This window comes from Mustela lutreola, chromosome 11, assembly GCF_030435805.1.
Source record: "Mustela lutreola isolate mMusLut2 chromosome 11, mMusLut2.pri, whole genome shotgun sequence".
In the NCBI taxonomy this organism is placed as follows: Eukaryota; Metazoa; Chordata; class Mammalia; order Carnivora; family Mustelidae; genus Mustela; species Mustela lutreola.
In genome coordinates, this window is record NC_081300.1 from 59,407,042 (window position 1) to 59,427,828 (window position 20,787).

Consider the following 20,787-nt stretch of genomic DNA (forward strand, 5'->3'; position numbering starts at 1 on the left):
CCCAAACATTCCATTTTATAGACTCAACATCCAAATTTTACCTCCATATCAAACAGCGTGAATTTCCTGCCTATTATTCATCATGCTGTCCACACCAAGACTTGAAATCTTTAAGTGATATATTATACAGTTCATTTGTTCATGTCACTAATGAAATCTAAAATGTTCCTGCTGGTACCTCTAATTTTGTATAGAATGAAGTGCCAAGGTAACCACCTGAGAATTTAGATTTTTAGTTCAAGAATGCACTATTTTCTGTAGGACCTGATCTTTATCGCTCATTAACTCGAGACTGTTTATTTTAGTCATAATGACCTGATTTAGTGAAGATCAAGATTACAAATCAGAAGATCTTTCTTTCAACCATATTTTAACGAAGGATTACATCTTTTTTTTTTTCCCTAGAAGAAAAATAGGTCTGTTCACAAAATACTTACTAAATGATGTCACTATACTTGAATTAAAAAATCCACTTTCTAAGTTAGGAGCCCAGTCCTAGGGCAAAGCTTTCAACAGCCTAAGAAATGTAAATCACCCCCTTTCGTGATACACATGCATACACACACACCTGTGTATATATATTAGTCTGTAGTTTTTAATCTGTTTCGAGTATACAGAAGGAATTTTGGCAGATTAAAGAAAACTGCAAATTTGATCAATTGCACAAGAAATGTGTCATGAAACAGATGACATGTTATCACAGAGATGGAATGCCTAGATTTAAGATTTTCTAACTTTTCTTCCAGTTGTGTGTGACTTAAAGGCACTTTCTATGCACTGAATGTCTGTGTCCCTTCAAAGTGCATATGTTGAAACCCCCAATGTGATAGTATTAAAAGGTGGGCCTTCGGGAGGTGATGCGTTCATGAGTGTGGAATCCCCATGAATGGGATGAATGCCCTAATAAAAGAGATTCCAGAGAGTTCTCCTGCTCTTTCTCTCTTTTTAAATCTATTTTTTATTCTATTTTTAAAAGAATTTGTTTATTTGACACACACACAGAGAGGGAGTACAAACAGGGAGAGCAGCAGGCGGAAGGAAAAGGAGAAGCAGGTTCCCCGCTGAACAGGGAGCCTGATGTGGGGCTTGATCCCAGGACCCTAGGATTATGACCTGAGCCAAAGGCAGCTGCTTAATTGACTGAGCTGCCCAGGCACCACTCTATTTAAAAAAAAAAAAAAAAAAAAAAAAAAAAAGGATTTAATTATTAGAGAGAGAGAGAAAAAGAGAAAGAGAAGGAGGGAGAGGGGGGCGGGGGTGGGGGCGGGTAGAGAGACAGAGAGAATCCCAAGCAGATTTGCTGAGCAGGGAGCCAGACTCATGGCTCCATCCCAGGACCCTGAGATCATGACCTGAGCCAAAACCAGGAGTCAGCAGCTTAACCTACTGAGCCACCCAGGCACCACTCTCCAGCTCTTTCTGCCATGTAAGGGCACGGTAAAAAAAAAAAAAAAAAACAAATGTCTGTCTATGAACCAGGAAGCATCCTTCTAGCAGACACTGAATCTGCCAGGCTCTTGATTATGGCCTTCTCAGGCCCCAGAACTGTGAGCAATTAAAGTTTGTTGCTTAAACCACTCAGTCTGCCGTATTCTGTTAGAGGAGCCTGAATAGACTAAAACAGCAGAGTTCGTGTCTATCAAGAACAAATGGGACCTCTATCTACAATGTCATGATGAAATGCGGCTCTCTCACGACAGTGAGTTTAGAGAACATCTAAGATAGAATTCTGGTTATCTTACAGGTGTGCTTCGGGGCCAGTTCTTTATTTAGACTAAGATTAAATCATTCCATTGGTCTTCATCATAAAACCGCAGTTTCCTCTAATGGTACCTAAGGGGCCTGCTAGTCACCACAACCCTGCAAATCTTTGACGTATCCATTTTGATACCAAATGGTCACATCCCCCTGGGCTAGGCTGGCGGTGTGAACATCCACCATCCTCCTTGGAAATGGAAAACAGGGGCAGGTGTACTTCTGCTCCCACATTTGCACCCAGGGCATAGAACTCTCCAACCTGCCCACAGCATGCCCTTTTCCTTAAAATCTTTTACATTGAGGGCTCTGGTCAGCCACCAGCAACAAATCTGAGAGCCCTGGATACACGGTTAGGGAAAAGCAATATGCTTACTTCGTACTGTGTTTGGTTCTTTCTTTAGTGATACGTTTTTGAAAGGCAAGAATAGAGGGAGAGGGAGAAAATATTTATTAAACAAAACAAAGTCTCTTAGTGCCAAGGATTTCTTTGATATACACACGTTACGCGCATCTGAGAAAACTCTTGATTCTGTGACTTGAACAAAACATCAGCAAATGTCTAAGAATGATGGTGGGATGCAGGGAGACTCAATCCATCTCATTCTCTGGTGTTTTTCCAAGCTTGCCTCATTGTTTCAAGGCAAAAGGTGTCCAGGTGTTTGTTTCTGGTTGAATGGTTGGTGTTCTGAGAATAAATTCATCGTCTACTACTCACAAGCCATGTGGCCACCGGGTGGAGATACTTTAGTTTCTCTATGTGCAAACTCTCATGGAGCTAAGAGCCACGACAGGATAGCGGGTAGCAATGATGCACACACAGTTTATATCTATAGTGTTTGGCTGAATATTATTACTTACACGAATAATGATATAATTATTCTTACTAAGTGGTGGCAAAACAAATCCATTAGTAGTAAAATTCCATTTCATTGAACTTATGAAATTTAAACACAGACCTGAATTTTAACCCATCTCCATTTAAAAAATCCTCTTTCTAGCTTTTTACTTAATTCAATTATGCAAAAGAAGGGAGAGGTTCCCTCTGGGGACTCAGGAGTTGCAAACTGGATGATTCTAAGACCCCAGTTTAACTCCCAATGCTTAGGGGACTGGGGGAGGAGAGGAAACAGTTGCAGATTTATCATTTGAGAAAGAAATCCAGGACATTCTCATCCAAAATGGGGCTCTTGAACTGAGAGTTTCATGTGCTATGCTATGCTTCCGAGGCTCTTCGAATGCCCTGAACCTGAATGCAAAATTTGTTGTTTATGTGGGTACGGATGTTTCTGGATGTGAGTCTCTTACTTTTACCAGATTCTCTAGCAATCCATGACATGACGCCACCTATGCCCCCCTCCAAGAAGTCATAAACCAAGGATTTCATATTACTAATACTAATAGTGCTGTTTTTTACTCATAGAATAAGTTAACACCAACGATAAAACTGGAATCCAAGCTTTCTAGTTTAGCATCAGTTAGTGCTGGTATCTTCCTTTAGGTCTTCCAAAGGCCGACCTGGAGCAGAGGTCCTGGGTGCAGGTGGCTTATTTGAGAAGCCCCCCCGAAAAGTGCGAGGATGTGACAATGAGGGATGGACGAGAGCAGTCCACGGATGTGTACTGTGGACAGGTTGCTGCTGAAAGGGCTCCTACGAGTTGCCCTGTGGATTATCTAGGGCAGCCCCAGCACGTCTCCACTTACTTCTGCTGCTCCTCAACACTTTCCAGCCCTTCCATCCCAGGCCCTTCCAGGCCGCCCCACGTGCAGATGGAGCAAATTTCCAAAAGGCTGGAGAAGCCCTGGGCCAGAGAGCAGAGTGTTGGCGGCACCAGAAGGAGAGATGGCAGCCAGAGAGTGGAGTCAGCCAAGTGGATGTGGTCCATTTCAGGACCCTTCTCTCACACAGCACACCCAGTTACCCACGGAGTAGTAACTTTAAACTTTACAGCCTAAAGCACGTTCGGCAGACATTGTCTCTATCCCGTTCGGTTGTCCCCACCTGGGTTCAGACACGTGCAGTCAGTCCCCTGAACTCCTGCAATGCTTTTCCACTGATCTTCCTCCTTTACGCCACCCTCTGGTCTGGACTGCACCCCTGGGACTCTTCTAGAAGTGCATCTCAGAGTATCTGCCCTAGGTTTCCCACTCTTCGATGGCTCCTGATACTATCAAAGATGATCCAAACCCCTTGGCATTCCTGTTGGGTTTTTCACTCCTTCTCAAGTTCATTTCTGTATTCGTCTGTGCCCCTTGCGCTCCATCTCTAACATCCGATGGGAGGTCTCTAATAAGTTGGCGTTGCAAACCCTGCCTGGGCAGTCCCTGAAGTAAAGCTTTCACAAACCACTCTGCCCTGCCCCCAACCTAGGCAGCCAGACTTTGGCTCAATGCTGCCCCAAGCACACATTGCCCCCCACCCCTGAGCTTTCTTTCCTCCACTCTGTACCACTCATATCATTATTGTTGTACCTGGTACATAGTGGCTGCTCAAAACCATTTCAAACGACAGCATTAACCAATAGCACATAATCGCCATGCTATATTATACATATCGGTGGTGTCTCCTATAAGAATGAGACCCTGTGCTCCTATCCCCTCACCTCAGCCCTCAGCATAGGAATAATAATGTGTGTCCAGAAAATGCTTGTCAACATGAAGCATCATAAATATTGGCATGATGGACTGTGAAAGAACAGAAGATAGAGTTACATAAAACTGAGTTACTATTGGGGCACCTGGGTGGCTCAGTGGGTTAAAGCCTCTGCCTTCGGCTCAGGTCATGATCCCAGGGTCCTGGGATCGAGCCCCGCATCGGGCTGTCTGCTCGGCGGAGAGCCTGCTTCCTCCTCTCTCTCTCTCTGCCTGCCTCTCTGCCTACTTGTGATCTCTGTCAAATAAATAAATAAATAATCTTTAAAAAAAAAAAAAAAAAAACTGAGTTACTATCTTACCTTTGGCCACCGAGCTGGGTGGTCTTGAGTAAATTACTCAGCCACTCTGAGTGGACTTTGCTCATTTATTAAATGGGGGTAATCTACTCAAGTAGATTATATTACTGCTTCTAAATAGATACTCTCCTTATCCGAAACAGTCATATACACCGCTGGTTATTCCCATGTGACTACAGTGTGCCTCTGTGGGAGGCGTGTGCTGCTGTGCCCACGGACTTTGAACTTGGCCATGTGACCTGCCTCAGCAAGGGAAAGTGAGCAGATGTGGCACATGTCCCATCAGAGTCAACACTGAAAGAGCCCCATCTCGCCTTGGCCATCGCGACCTTCCCCAGCTACAAGAAGGGCATATGCTCAGTGAAGGTGATATCAGCCTAGATCCCAGAATGAGAAAGGCAACAGGAGAGCCACAGTTGCTCCACGGCTTTGGAAGCCGACATTGAATATGAACCAGAAATACACCTCTGGCCTCTTAAGTCACTGGTATTTGAACTTGTCAGGTAGCCTTGCCTAAGTCAGGAGAAGCCACTCCAGAATGTTGCGAGAATGCATTAAATCAGAAAAGCCAAGCGTGTCTCAGGCCAGCATTCCATAGATCTTTTAAAAACTCAAATCCATTTTTACCCCTGTCATGTTTTTCTGAAAATCCAAATCTAGCCCAGAGGTGGGCACAAAGTTAGGGTTCGAAAATAATCAAATGATAAGTGAATAAACACATCAGTTAGGCTTCATTTGAAAACCAAAATACAGACACATCTTTTTCATCTAGTCATTTCCTGCATATAAATTACCCTCACAAAACTTTTTTATTATAATTTCAAAACAGCTTGCTAAAACTTCCAGGAATATTTCTATGCAGTCTGAAGGAATTAAAGACTTGCCTAGCTCATCTTTCAGAAAGCCAACACAACAACAGGGTACATAATTTAATTGAGAAACATCTGTCATGTATGTTTCTATCATGTATGTTTCACCTTGACTGCTACAAATGTGATGGCGCATCGCAGAAGCCCAGCTACGATTTCCTTTGTTTAATCCCATAGACCATGAGATTAGAGCAATAGTGTGACTTGGATTGAATGTGTTTTCCCCTCTGCATACTTCTCTGAGGTGCAGTATAAAGAAATACTTGTCTTCGGGCACCTGGGTGGCTCAGTGGGTTAAAGCCTCTACCTTCGCCTCAGGTCATGATCCCAGGGTCTTGGGATCAAACCCTGCATCGGGCTCTTTGCTCAGCACGGAGCCTGCTTCCTCCTCTCTCTCTGCCTGCCTCTTGTCTACTTGTGATCTCTGTCAAATAAATAAATAAAATCTTTTAAAAAAAAAAAGAAATACTTGTCTTGATCTAAATGAAGAGGTATTCAAAATTATCCATTTGATCCTATAGTCAGTCCTATGACCTTCACTTAAAAAAATTCAGGAAAATAGAGCAGTGACTATAGAAATTGATACCTCTGTTTTGGTCATAATTGATTCCACTTAACCATCACATTTCTTGGATACAAGTTTTCACATAAAAAAACGCATCATAAATCCATCACTGGAGTGTAGCTTTGCATTCTTTTCCAACATTTTACAAAGCATTGTCTGAAGAAACACCATTAATTTCAATAACACAGCTAATGAGGTACACATAAAACTGGAGGGGAAAAAAGAATTTAAAAATTGGCCTTGCATTTCCTAAGGAATCTGTTCATTCTCCAAAGCCAATAGAAATTATAATTTATCAGGAAGAGCAGATTCCACAGGCCTGGGCCAACAGAGAAATGACACACTAATATTTATTTGAAAGGCCGTTTATTTATCAAACACTTATTAAGTGCCTATTATTTGCCACCTCCTGAACTGACCCTAGAGATTATAAGACGGCCACACAGAAATCCTGCCCTCAGAAGGATAGGTCTAATTTAAGACCCAGACAAGTACATTTAAGATTATGAACATACCCAGTGGCTTTGTTCTAAAAGACAGTAGGAAATTGGAAGACAGAAGAGGAACCCTGAGATGGTAGTCAGTGGAGTTAGGGGAAGGCTCTGGGAGGAGGTCAGGGCTAGGCAGGAACAACTACAGCATTCTGAAAGGCACCATAGACAAGAGTGGGGCAAAGCCAATGAAACATGGTACAAAGATGTTTCCTATGCCCTCTTATGGTTCTGTTGCCACAGAATCAGGTCCTCAACTCATAACTTCCCTTATCCAACCATTTCACTTTGCTGACCTTTGTGAGTTAGGTGCAAGGTGTCTCAGTTAACAAAAGAGACATGGAGGGGGGTGTCGCCTGGGTGGCTCAGATCGTTAAGAGTCTGTGATCAGCTCAGGTCTGATCCCAGGGTCTGCTCATCAAGCCCTGCATCAGGCTCCCTGCTCAGCATGGAGCCTGCTTCTCCAACTCTCACTTCCCCTCTCTCTCACTTGCTCTCTTTCTCAAATAAGCAAAATCTTAAAAAAAAAAAAAAATGAACAAACACACACACAAAAAACAAAAAACAAGACAGACCTGGTGCCACTTTCAATCCTATTGTAGAGATCCCATGATGGGGAGCAGCTGAGGCAGAACCCAGAGCATCAGACTCAGTCCTTTGCAAAGAGAGACTCAGAATATTCCATGTTAATACAAAGGTGGGCAGATTAAGTCATCACTCACACCGATGCACAGAATAAAGCCACATCTTCATCCCTATGCTTTTAGCGATGAGCCAGCCCTAATTGCAGCCTGTCCTCTCTTCCCCCAGGGCGGCTGCTGTGCAGTGAAAAAGAGATGCAGGGACCCTGGTCTCCTGCTTCCCAAGAAGCCCACTCTTGCATAATGACTCTCCACCAAACCCCAGGGCCCCGGCCCACGGAGGGCTCGGTTCTGTACTCGAGACATGTCTGATGGTCTAAGCACACAAGAGTGCCCTGGGCACCAAGATTACCGAGACAGTCCAATCCTTTCCACGCTCCTGGACTTCAAGGTCCAAAGGAAGAGAAACATGGAAAATAGGTCCATGCAATGTGTCTATATGTCACACAATGTGAAGTATCTGACAAAATAGGTCCACATTTCATCCACTGAAATATGGTCCTAATACAACCTCATAGAAGAATGCATGACATATGATGGAAAAGGCAGGGCACTGGGAGGAAGCCATCGGGAACAGTTTCACAAAAACAATAACGTTTACACCTAGACTGGTGGGCGGAAGGACCTTGCAGGAGAGACAGAAGGAAGGAGCCCGACGACAGACAAGGCTGTGGAGGGCTGCCCAACCCCCCAGAAACAAACCATGCTTTTTGAATTATGTCTACATTGGGGGAAAAAAAAATCCTTGGAATATTTGTGTTTCATCATAGCAGACTGTCTTCGGGGTGATTTGTCTTTTAAAATACTCTTTGAAGAGGAAAGAGACTTCATTCCACAATCCAAGTAGAGCATCAAATAAAGTCACAGGCAGACCGGGGAGTAATAACGTCATCTGAGGTTCTGTGCTGATTCTACAGATTCCTTAAGACTACATTCTCTGCATTTTAAGTAAAAGGGGGTGAGAGATCAGTAAAAGATTGGTATTTTAAAAGAGGCGGCAGTAAGATTTCCCAGAAGGGAGGAACTTTTATTTCTTTTGGCAACTTACTAGGCACAAGCCTATTTACTTGTTAAAATATTTTCTTCTCAGAGGGAAAGTGCAGCTTTGGAAAGAGATGAACCATTTCAGACCTTGCTCAGAGCTGACGGTGATAGCTATGACTAGCACCTTCTGCTATTTCTACCTCTTTTTTTTTTTAATTTAAATTCAATTAACCAACATACAGTACATCATTAGTTTTTGACGTAGTGTTCATTAATGCATTAGTTGCTCAAAACATCCAGTGTTCATCATGTCATGTGCTCTCCTTAATGCCCATCACCCGCTTACCCCATCCTGCCCCCCCACCTCCCCGTCTGCAACCTTCAGTTTGCTTCCCAGAGTCAAGAGTCTTTCATGGTTTGTCTCCCTCTCTTATTTCTTCCCTTTCTGTTTTCTCTCCCTTCTCCGATGATCCTCTGCACTATACCTTATACTCCACATATGGGTGGAGAATTCTCCGTAGGAGAATTGTCTTTCTTTGACTGACTTATTTCACTTAGCGTACAGTCAGCAAAACTAAGAGGCAATCTACGGAAGGGGAGAAGATATTTGCAAACAACGTAACAGATAAAGATCTAGTTCTAGCTCTTGTTCCCTTGCTGGGTACATGGCAGACTGACTCTTCTTCTTCCCCCTAAGTTAGCGAGCTGATTCTCTTTGGGTCGTAGATTGTGAGTTCCAGTGACCAATGCCACGTCCAGGTGGAAACATTTAGGAGCTGGTGCATAAGGACGCTCCCCTTCCATGCTTAAGCAAACTCAGAATCATCGTGTTGAGACAGAACTGCAAAGAAGCTGAAGTCAAATAATGGCATGCCACCCTCTAGATGACTCTGACTTCCTCATTAGATTTTGCATGAGTGAGAAAGGAACAGGTGTTGTATTAAGCCACCGAAAGCATGGCCCATCCCTTAGCTGAGATACTTGTTTCTAACTTGCAGAGTATCAGTGAATTCACGCCCATGTGTATGGAGACCGAGTGACTGATTTACAATTATAAACTTAGACAATGTGCCTAGGAAGGTAAGATTTCTGGTTGAGACCAAAATGTTGGGTACAGATTATTTTTTTCTTTACATTAACAACAAAAACAAAACAACGAAAAACCCATGTCTGCTTTTATTATGCAAATATAGATATTATATTAGCAGGAATGGGAAGGGAGTATAGGAGGTCCCATCTAAGACATACGAACCTACATCCTTCTTGTGCTACAACACACTCCTGTAATGAAGTCCTAAAATAAACTCCTGATATCCCCCCACAGAGGGGCAAGGCGATTGTCTGTAAGGTAAATAGAACATACTTTCTTGAACCACATAAACTGTGAGGATGCGTACTTATTCTGAGATCATGTACATAATCCCACAGATTCCAGAAAGGGAATGGCTGAACACCGTCTCATGGCAAGTGTTCCTGCAAGGACAGCAAGTAGGACAGATCCCTGGGTCTTCCTTTCAGTTACAAAATGTACAACAAAGGGCATCTTTGCTTTCTTATTCTTGGAGAAGACTTTGAAGATTTAGCTGACTCGGTCACTTCTTTTCTTTAGATGTGGCTACTTTAATATAATCTGCTAGCAAACAGACTGATGGGCTGACTTCAAAGAACTTAATGAGGAGAGGATCAATATCCTAGTACAACTGCTCTAAAGAACCAGGTAGCTTCATTTAAGACATAATTGTAATTCCCTTTAAGAGAGAGAAGAGGCTAAAACTCCAGAAGAAAAAAAGCACAGCTACATTGAACAGCACTGCCTGACACAATCTTTGCAACTATAAATGCACCATCACCTCAAAGATCAATATTTGTTCTATATTTTAAGATGCAGATGCAAAACAGAGAATGCTCATTGTGCTTCCGGGAGGATAATCTGGGAAAACACAACAGGACGTTTTAAGGCAATGTCTAAAAATCAAGATGATCACCCAGCTGAGATTACGGTTCAACAATAAAGCATTGCCCTTGATATACTCCCTATATATTTGTACATCTACTGGGAAGTATAACAATTTTACGGAGGCAGTGTAACATCAACTTTATACTGTCTGGCTTTTTTCAAATGAGAATATCCAGTAAGGTTATGGCTTAAGACCACATGCCCAGAGGTACAGGGATAAGGAAACATGAAACAACATAAAAAAAAAAAAAAGGATCTATAATCAAGATTTTAGGGTGTTATGGTGTAAAAATCTTCATCTTTAGAACTAGGCAAAGTAGAACTGAATGTAGGTCAGTACTAATGCAGGTCAATGGCCATGACTGTATGTGTAGGTTACTTGAATTCTTTGAGTTTCTTTACCTGTGAGATGGCAACCAGAGTGTACAAGTGTGTGTGTGTGTGGTGGGGCTGGGGGGGGGTTTCAATAAGTGATGGTCAGTTACCTGTTTTTGTAAATAAAGTTTGATTGGAAGACAGCCATACTCCTTGTATATGGATGCTTTCTGTTACAGAGGCAAAGTTAAGAATGACAACAGAAAACCTGAAATGTTTACCATCTGTCCTTTCCAGTAACTGGTAACCAATCCCTCCCTGGTCTGTGAGGTTGCTGTATGGACTAGAAATTATTTAACATAGTGTGTGGTACATGGTAGCTGTCTTGTTAGATCATTATTCAAGTAAGGGAAAGGTTAAGGTCATATAACCTAGGAAGAAAATGTTTCAACTGCCAAATACTGTTGATCAATGAATCCTTAATCATCTGAGAAGAAGCTCTTACACAAAGTGCTTCACCTAGTTGACAGAAAGGATAGTAACCTATACTTTACTCTATGGAAAAATGATGCAGGATAAATGCAATGTAAAAGGACAATAAGATTCCATTTCTCACCTATCAGACTGGCAAAAATCTCAAGTCTGACAACTTTGTTGGTGAGGCACTGGGGAAATGCTCTCATGCATTTTTACTAGGAGTGCAAATTGTTGAAACTCTAGGGAGTGAAACTTGGCAAGATTAGCAAAATTCCAGATAATTTACTCATCAATTATCCTTGGGAATCTAATCCCTAAGATATCTGGCAAAAGCACAAGTGTGCACAGGGTTATTCATTACAACATTCTCTGTAAGAGCAAAAGACTGAAAATAGCCTGAATGTGCCCCATGAGGTATTGGAAAAGAAGGAGTTAAAGCAAGTCATTTGTGATCCATTTTTCTCTGATACTGGGGTTGAGGGAAGAAGATAAGTGACCTGATTTAGCTTCTTGTAAACATATGAACTAGATACGGGACAAATAGAATAAATAACTCATTACTTATTTATTTGTTTGTTTGTTTTATTTTCTTGCTAGGAAGAGTCCTCATCAAGCAAGAAAACCCTGGTTTGGGACATTAGGATAAACAAATCTTCAATCCATAGATGGATGAGTTAAGACTCTCTGGAAAATGTCACATGAGCTCTTCAAATTTCTTAAGTGTAAACCTGGAGATGTTGCAAAATCATGTTTCCTGCCATGTGAGGGATTTGGAAATCTCACTGGAAACCTCATTTCTCACTCTGGACCAAAAAGTGTGTATAGATATAGATACAGATATAGATGTAGGTATAGATAGAGATATATATGCATATATAGTATGATAAAGAAGAATAGGACAAGGTTACAGGTATATGCAAGTATGAGCTTGCATATGTGCAAATAAACACTGGAGGATTAAACCAAAAGCTCATACATAACCATATAACTGGGGGAAGGAAGAAGGCACAGGACATTAGGGGCAGGGGACGCATGTGACATTTCTCTGAAAACACTTCATATATATAAAAACATATAATTTGTACTTAGAGACACATAAATGTTATATATTCAAAAATAAAATGAGATTTTAAAAAATCCATTAAAATTGAAAAGATTCTGAAACAAAGGAACCAAATTATGTATAAAAGTTAGAATATGACCACATAGGAGAAAAAAAAAACCCAAAAACTTAAGTAATCTAAGTTTTGAGTCTTTAGTTGTACATCTTTAATGTAATATAAAATGAAGACTGAAAGCAGATTTTAAAAGTTCATTTAATATTCCTGGGGCTCCTGGGTGGCTAAGTCAGTGAAGCATTCAACTCTTGGTTTTGGCTCAGGTCATGATCTCATGGGTTGTGAGATCAAGCCCAGGGTCAGGCTCCATGCTCAGCAGTGGCGGGGCGGGGGGGGGGGGTAGTGGGAGTTCCTGCTTGAGAGTCTCTCCCTCCCACTTGCACATGACCATAAGTAAGCACTCTCTCTCTCTCAAATAAATAAATCTTTTTAAAAAACAAACAAACAAAAATTTAAACTTCATTTAATATTTTTATTATGAGTGGTAATATTAGTATTTACATTTTTGAAATATATATATATTAAAATAAATAAGTCTTTTTAAGAACCACGATTTTTTAGTGGAAAAGAAAATAAATGCAAATATAGTGCCAGAGAAATTAAAAATTCTGTAAAGCTATGTCTGATTTGGAAATAATGTAAGAATTCGTATTATTATTATTATTTTATTTAAAAAAAGGTATTTGCAGGACACCTGGGTGGCTCAGTCAGTTAAACATATGACTTTGGCTGGGTCATGGTTCCTGGGACCTGAGATCGAGCCCTGCACTCCCTCTACCTTTCATCCTTACCCCTGCTCCTGGGACCTGAGATTGAGCCCTGCTTCTCCCTCTACCTTTCATCCTCACCCCTGCTCATGCTCTTGCTCTCTCAAATGAATAAATAAAAAATCTTTAAACAAATAAATTACAAAGTATTTTCTGGCTCAGCACAGAAACATGACAGTGCAGATATAATGGCCATCCCTAGTATTTAGACTGTGATTTCAAAATACCATTCTCTATAAAGAAAAGAGGGCTCCTTGCCAGGTCTGGAATGTTGGATGGTCTTGTACATCTAGTTGTTCTAGAAACAAGGAAACTATCAATGACAGGTGGTCCTGTGTCAAAAGGACACAAAGTCAGTGCGAAGTTGTTCCCCGTGACCAAAAGGGAACAAAGTGAACATAAGTGCAACAAGGGGCTAGAATAACAAGATAAACAATACCACAAACAGACAAATCCAGAATGGGAGACACTCTTCCAGAAACTGACCTGGTTTCTTGACAAGTCAATGACATGAAGAAAAATGAAATAAAGCTATGAGGGAACTGTTACTCTAGATGTAACAAGACAGAATGTGTAGGCTTCAGTAGCATGATGATTCAAACCAGTATCTATTTTTGAGATGGTCAGGAAATGCAACATTGACCAGATACTCTATGATGCCAAGGACTTACTGTTATTTGCATTTGGTATGATAGTGGCATTATGATTCTGGAAGAAAACACCTACTTTTTTTTTCCGAGATGTGTCCTCAATCTATGTAGGGACAAAATTACATGATGTCTGTGGTTTCCTTTAAAATATTTTAACCCTATCCCCAAGAATAGACAAAGGAAGTATGACAAGGTCCTATCGAAGATGGATAATGACATTTCATTTGTTATTCTCTTCCCTTTGCTTATGTGTTTCTCATACTATGAAAAGAGAGTCAAGAGAAAACTTCTTTGGGAAAAGATTACACACAAAATGAAGGATTGACGTGATCTTTTATGCTTTAAGTCAGCCTGTGAGATCTGCCCATCTCAAGCCCAACTCCTGTAATAGCCTTCTTGTGAGACCTACAGTGATGGTGTAGACTCTGGGAGTTTAGGGAAAGAAATAAATCTTTTTTATTTTCAAATTTTAAAGTAGTTTATTATTTCTTTAAGCATTTGGTCAGCTTGGGATTAATACACATAAAAACACATTTTCAATATGATAAAAAGAATGAGTCAAAATCTGCCTTTACAGTAAAATAAGAAATGAAAATCACTTTTCTCTATTACAATAGCTGTACCAACACGGCGAGCTCCAGACTAAAAGCCACCGGGAGGGATCTGTCCCACAGGCCATCACTGAGTTCCAAAGCAAGTGGGTTAGTAACCTTACTGACCCTACCTCGACTTTGTCTGATGTCATAATGAGTCCATTTGGGACTGCTTTTAGGTAGGAGCGCCATGATCTCAGTTTTTAACTTAGAGTGAATAAGACCTAACAATTTTGATGACTGGGAAGATGTCAATATCAATATATTTCTTTGCTCTAAAACTTTAGAATGGGGACACCTGGGTGGCTCAGTTGTTAAGCGGCTGCCTTTGGCTCAGGTCATGGTCCCAGGGTCCTGGGATCGAGCTCCACGTGGGGCTCCCTGCTCAGCGGGGAGCCAGCTTCTCCCTCTCCCTCTGCTGCTCCCAATTCTATTCTCTCTCTTTCTCTCATGCATGCACTCTCTCTCCAATAAATAAATAAAATCTTTAGACAAATAAAATAAAACTGCAAAACTGAAATGACATGGGCGGTAATAAAGCTAGAAACTTCCTGGAGTTCTCCAGTTGGACAACTTGCCTTTGATGCTCTTTCCTAGTTTAAGAGGATTTTCACATACGTTCCTCTATGGAAGGCAGGAATTTTATAATGAAAAGGGCTACTTTACAAGGAAACAGAGGCTCTGGGGACAAAATGATGACTGCCTCACGGGCACACAGTCCCTAAAGCAGTGGTGGTGAGACCACTGATTTATCATCAGGAAATTCCTTAGAATGAAGCAGGACATGAGACCCTGAAAGTGAAGACATGCCAACAGGCTAAACCCTGCTTACCTTTCAAAGCCAATCTGCCGAAAGGTCTTTTCCCACGTGGAGCCTACAAAGAGAAGGAAAGAAAGTAATTAATTGATGCACAGTAAGCACGCAGTTAGTTCTGTCCTGGGCTTGCAGACCCTGGCAGAGACTTGGTTTTAGAGTTAAGTGGGAGGAGTTTTCCCTCAGAGGCATCGTTCTCCACCTCCAGTCCCCCAACAGCCCCTTTGGAGAACAGTCCACGTAACGCTCCGTGCAACAAAGAGCTCTGTCATTTTCCTCTGGTCACGCTGCAGGCCACTAAATCATTCTCTAAACGTCTGGATGTGTCACAATAACGTGGGTGAAACTCTCCTGTCAAAATTAATGCAACAGCATAGTGTAAGTTCTACTCTCTAAAATTGAACACTTAATTCCGTGGGGGCCCATGGAAAACTACATGGGCCTCTGAAGGTCCGACTCATACCAGGTTTTTATCTCATCATTGTTGAGGGACAAGGATTCACATGTCTCTCTTTCTAAAGCTAAACATTTAAATCAGAAGACTCTTGAATATAAAAATGTTGTTTCCAGTGACATGACTTGAAGAACAGTATATCCAAATCTATAAAAGAACAGCTGGGTTTGAAAAAAAAAAGCTTTTGTATAATTTTTTTCATGTAATAGTTCTTTCCTACATTATAGGCATAATAATTTTCTGAGGACTTGATATAAAGCAAAGTGCTCATATTTGTCAAAGACCACTCTAATAAAAACAGCATTAATAAAAGTTAAGGATTGGTACTAGTCCCACAATTTTACATTTTTCCATCAATCCATGGCAAAATCATTTTGATTTCAGTAAACAGCCACCTAGCCCTAAATCTGTGAGTTGTGTTATGCACAAACTGCTTGGTAATCACAGTATATGATCACTATCATTCTGTACAATTTCCTTCTGCAAATAGGAAATGGTAGATTCAGGCTTGGGTCTCCAGAGGCAGCTAAAAATCTACCCTTCTTCTTTTCCTCCAATCACAGTTAACTAGGTTGGTGCTATGCTTCTTTCTTGAGAACTCTGCTTTACTCTAACGCTTTACTGTCAGCTGACAACTCAATGTCTCCCAGGACTTAGTCTTCTGGAAAGATAGGCGATTACACAGTATTCTCCCCAGGCCCTCTCTGAGGACTGAGCTAGTCCCAAGAGAGCATGAACATGGTGTTTCACTATGGGCTTTGGGCTCATATACTTGGTTATGATGAATCATTTTAAATAAGTATTATACATAATAAAGGACTGCCTTTTAGATATAATTACACACACACATGCACAAATTTAAAGCAGATTCAGGCTTATCTCCTCGGATGAAGTCATTCTTATCCAAATTAAATTCCAATATGCTTTGCTGAGTAGGAGTGAAAGTCATGGAATTTTAGTTCACCAGCCCAGGAATTTCCATGACTCCTGGTCCAGGGGAGTAGGCCTATATGAATGTCGTCTGTCCTGTGAATCTCATGCAATTCAAAATCCCTATCTCAGGAATTCTTGGAAGACAATTACCCTGCCCTGGAGATACTAACAATTAAGACTCTGGCAAAACATAACATAACCTGAGTCAGAAACCACATAAAGACAGCTGGCAACCGCCTGGCCCGAGCAGAGAAGTGGGAGAGATTAAGAGTCTCTTGCCAAGTGAGAACCAGACAGTCTGAGCTCAGACCAAGTGGGAAGGGTCTAGAAAGGCTGGAGGGGTTGGTGAGGGCGTTCAGATGCTACTCTTCTTGACTTGCTTCCAGGGAGAAACAAAGCACCTTTACATGTTTTCTACATTTTCATCCCCCGCCACCCCAATCTGCTCAGTGTATTCCTGAAAACCTCCCTTTTTGATAGACTCAGTCTATTATCAAGTTAAAATAAAAATAAATCATTTTGTGATATAGCACTATCAGGCTTTTAAACATGACATTTTAATTAAGACCTAGGTACCCTCTTCACGTTTCTTGGAAAAGTAAAGTTACTCAAAGAAGCAGAACAAGATAAGAGTTTTTGGTGCGAGACTTCCAGTACTCCTTAGAATAAACATTTCCAACCAATCAACCAGGCACAACAGAGATGGCAGAAAAATGACTTCGTCCTAGTAGCTAGATATTAATGTTAACTGATAATTTGAGCATCTTACATACAAAAGGCACTCATCTTTGTTTGCTGTTGATACTCTATTAATCATTTTACTATATTAGGTATAAGACTGAATAAATTAAAATATGGTTTCTGCCCTCAAACACCACATACCCTAGAGGTTTGGGTTTTTATGTCTTTTGTGAGCACTTAGTCATGATGAAATGAGAAACACACAATAAATGGAACAGACATATCCAGATCCTTTGGCACCACGAATATTTTTGGCAGCTCATTATTCAGTTGTTGGGGAATTCTTTTAAAGCCATTAACCATGTTTTACATGGTAAGGTAATATTATTCTCTTTTGCTGGAGCAGTCCAACAGGGAGAGAAAAGTAGGGAAAACAAAAGTAGCTGGCAGACTTCCTTGATTCAACACTTTTTAAATGAGATTTATAATATGGAGAAGTCTAAAACATGCTACATTCTTCAGGGGAACAGCAACAAAGAAGAAGAAAATATATAGCACAGAGAAAGGGGCACGAAACTTAGAGGGTTTTTTTTTTCCTTTCCAATCATAGATGAAGTTAGAAATAATGAATTATGATTCCTCATTTCCCAAATATCCCTAACACCCAACAACAGAACTAAAGTCTGGAATGGAGCATCATGGTATCCAGAAGCTACAAACACACCCTGGACTCAAGGTCATTCAGTCTGCAGAGCAAGTTCCCATATCTCCTGTCCTAGGTACCCAAGGTAAGAAAATGCCCTTTGGCACCCTACAGCACTGACACTCCAAGGTAGGCGAGGGGGGACTGCCATGCCCTGAAGCAAAAGCACGGGTCATTTCCTCCTCAAATACATCAATCAGCAGTCGCTCTTTTACAAGAAAACTCGACCTATCTCTTCTCTTCTCTCCCTCTCTTTCTCCCCCCATTTCCTATTGACCTCTGTAGATCCAAGCTCCAGTTCTTTCCAGAAGAGAAAGAAGTCATGGAAACTTTTTTGGGGAGCTATCTTCCCCCCACCAATGAGCTGATTCTGCTGGGGCTCCCAGTCCTACTACCTCTTCAGCCTTGTCCCAGCAGGCAAGAAAATCCAGGAGATTTGGAACCCCAAAGCTCTGAACTTCTTTACTCACAGCCTTGCCATCCTTTGGGGGCTGTTACTCTTGTCTTGCCGTCCTTCTTCATTTTCCTTTCCTTACTCTCCTTGCTATCATTGGTATGTCACCCTGATCTGGCTGTAATATGGAATTTAAAACAATTTTTTAATTCTACAAAAATTTACGTGTCTGATTATTAGCTTTAGTAGCATTCAAGAGCCTCTAATAGAAGTTATATCATCAAATACCTTCCCACACCACTTTCCATCCAGGACCTGTGACTTTCCCTAATTTCCTTGAGCACTCAGCATGCCCAGCAGGAGTTCATTTTGTACAAATAGTCACATATAGAATAGAATGCCACATGCCAACATGTCAACTTGAAGATGAGGGCACAGGGCTGATTCATTTTTACTTCTAATTTTTTTGCAGCAGTCGTTTAAAATCATGGGACTTTACCTGTCCCCTGAAACAGACATTAGAGTCCCAGGATTTGCAACCAGGTCCCTTTCAGTTTGTAATTTTCTGTTTTTCATAAACATTAAGGAGACTGCAAAAAAACATATTTTTGTGTTGTAAATTGGTTACTTGCTTTATTATCACATTTCCTCTGTAATTACTATTCTCAATCATTCTTTCAATCAACTTGTTGCTCAGCTTCTAATACAAGAAGAAAGGAACTGGATTTTTCCTTCAAGTTTCATAATGCAGTGGTGAAACTGGTAGCTAAATGAGGCAGAGTTTCTTCTAATTGAAGTTTTATACCAAGTACATCTGAGATGTTGAGAGCCACTTGAACTTGGACCTGCACCTCTGTGTTTTTTCTAAATAATTAGCAGAAAAGGACTAATAATTCATAGGAGTGGTAGATTTTTGCCAGCACATTCCTAAAAAAAAATGGAAGTATTTTTATATACGGAAGAGGTTGCCAGGCAGTAGACCATGTGAGTTGGTCCAGAAACGGGTGATCAAACAAAAATATCAGAAAATGATACTGCTTCAGAGTTTTCTAGTGGGAGCTCCATTTACATTATTTTTAACTCTTTTTTTTTTTTAAGACTTTATTTATTTACTAGAGAGAGAGAGAGAGTGAGCAAGAGAAAGCACAAGCCCAAGCTGGGGGTATGGGGAGAGGCAACAGATGGAGAGGAATAAGCAGGTTCCCTGCTAAGCAGGGAGCACAATGTGGGACTTGATCCCAGGACCCTGAGATCATGACCTGAGTCAAAGACAGTCGTTTAACCAACTGAGCCACCCAGGTACCCCTATTTCTAACTTCTACAAAGATTTTCACATCTAATGTCTTGTTTTACATCATCTAGGGTCACCCATTCATCAGTAAAGGTCAGAATTCTTCATTCTCACTAAAAATGTAGTGGTTTATATAGAACATATGATTGACAATATGCTTTTCAAAATAAATAGCTTTATATTTTTCCTTATTTGTAAAATAATATACAGTTGACCTTGAACAATGTGGGGGTTAGTGGTGCTGACCCCCATGCATCTGGGGGGTCCATATAACTTTTGGCTCCTCAGTAACCTAGCTACCAATAACCTGTTATTGACTCGATAGTCACATTACCTCTATATCACATTAACCTCTATTTTGTATGTCATGTGTAGTCTATACTGTATATAGTCTATACTGTATACTGTATTCTTACAATGAAGTAAGCTAGAGAAAAAAATGCTATTAAGAAAATCATAATGAAGAGAAAATACATTTACAGTACTATAGTGTATTTATTGATGAAAATCTGTGTGTGGCTAGACCTGTGCAAGGCAAACCTGTGTTGTTGTCTAAGGGTCAACTTTAGATCATGACAAAACATGGAAATACTTACAATCTTTTATTTTTGCATGAGCCCTACACACTGTGACTCTCACATTTATACTTGTACATAGAAAAGGAGAGTTATCTTATGTTGAAACTTGCTTTAATCACTTAATAATATATAATATAACTCTTTCCATGTCAATAAATATAGGCATGTAATCATTTTATCACTCATATAGTATTTCATAATTTTTTAAAATGCAAGTCTTTATTAATATTTATATTCTATCTACATTTTTGCTATTAACCATAAGAACGTGTTGAATAACTTTTACATGTATCTTTGAACATTTGTTCCATTAGTGCTTCAAGATAAATTCCTAAAAGTAGAATTAATACATCATGATCTATGCATATATATTAATACAGTATATATTAATGTATAAGCATATATTATGCATATATGTGCATCATATTTGATAGTATTAATCAAAATTTCACCCCTAAATCTTAAATAAAGACATGTCCTTGATTGAATTCAATTTATGAATCATTTTCCCTTTTATAAAATATTTTATTTTAATTTATATTTTCATAATTAGTAAAGAAATTAAGCAAATTTCCTAGGTTTTTAAGATTTTAATGTTTTATATTATGAATTACTTGTTCATGCTCACTGCCCACTTTGCCTATTAGATGTTTGTCTTTAATCCTATTGATTTATAAGAACACTATATATTAGCGTTCATAATCACAAATATGATAAACCTACAGGAAGTGAATTTACTTTGTAGATTAAAATCCTGAATATTTATTTTATCTTCCTGAATAGAACTGGTGAATGTTTGCATGATT

General features: G+C 40.2%; 1 protein-coding gene across 5 annotated transcripts in view; it reads right to left on the bottom strand.

Moving 5' to 3' along the window:
- Positions 1-20,787, bottom strand: part of PIEZO2 (piezo type mechanosensitive ion channel component 2) — a 450,629-nt gene that overhangs the window by 217,406 nt on the left and 212,436 nt on the right. For all 5 annotated transcript variants that reach the window (XR_009345787.1, XM_059139043.1, XM_059139042.1 and 2 more), the window contains exon 4: positions 14,966-15,008. Coding sequence is in view for 4 of the 5 variants with exons in the window: in XM_059139043.1 (XP_058995026.1) it covers positions 14,966-15,008 (43 nt within the window). In the remaining variant the exon portion in view is untranslated. The remainder of the gene's footprint in view (positions 1-14,965; positions 15,009-20,787) is intronic.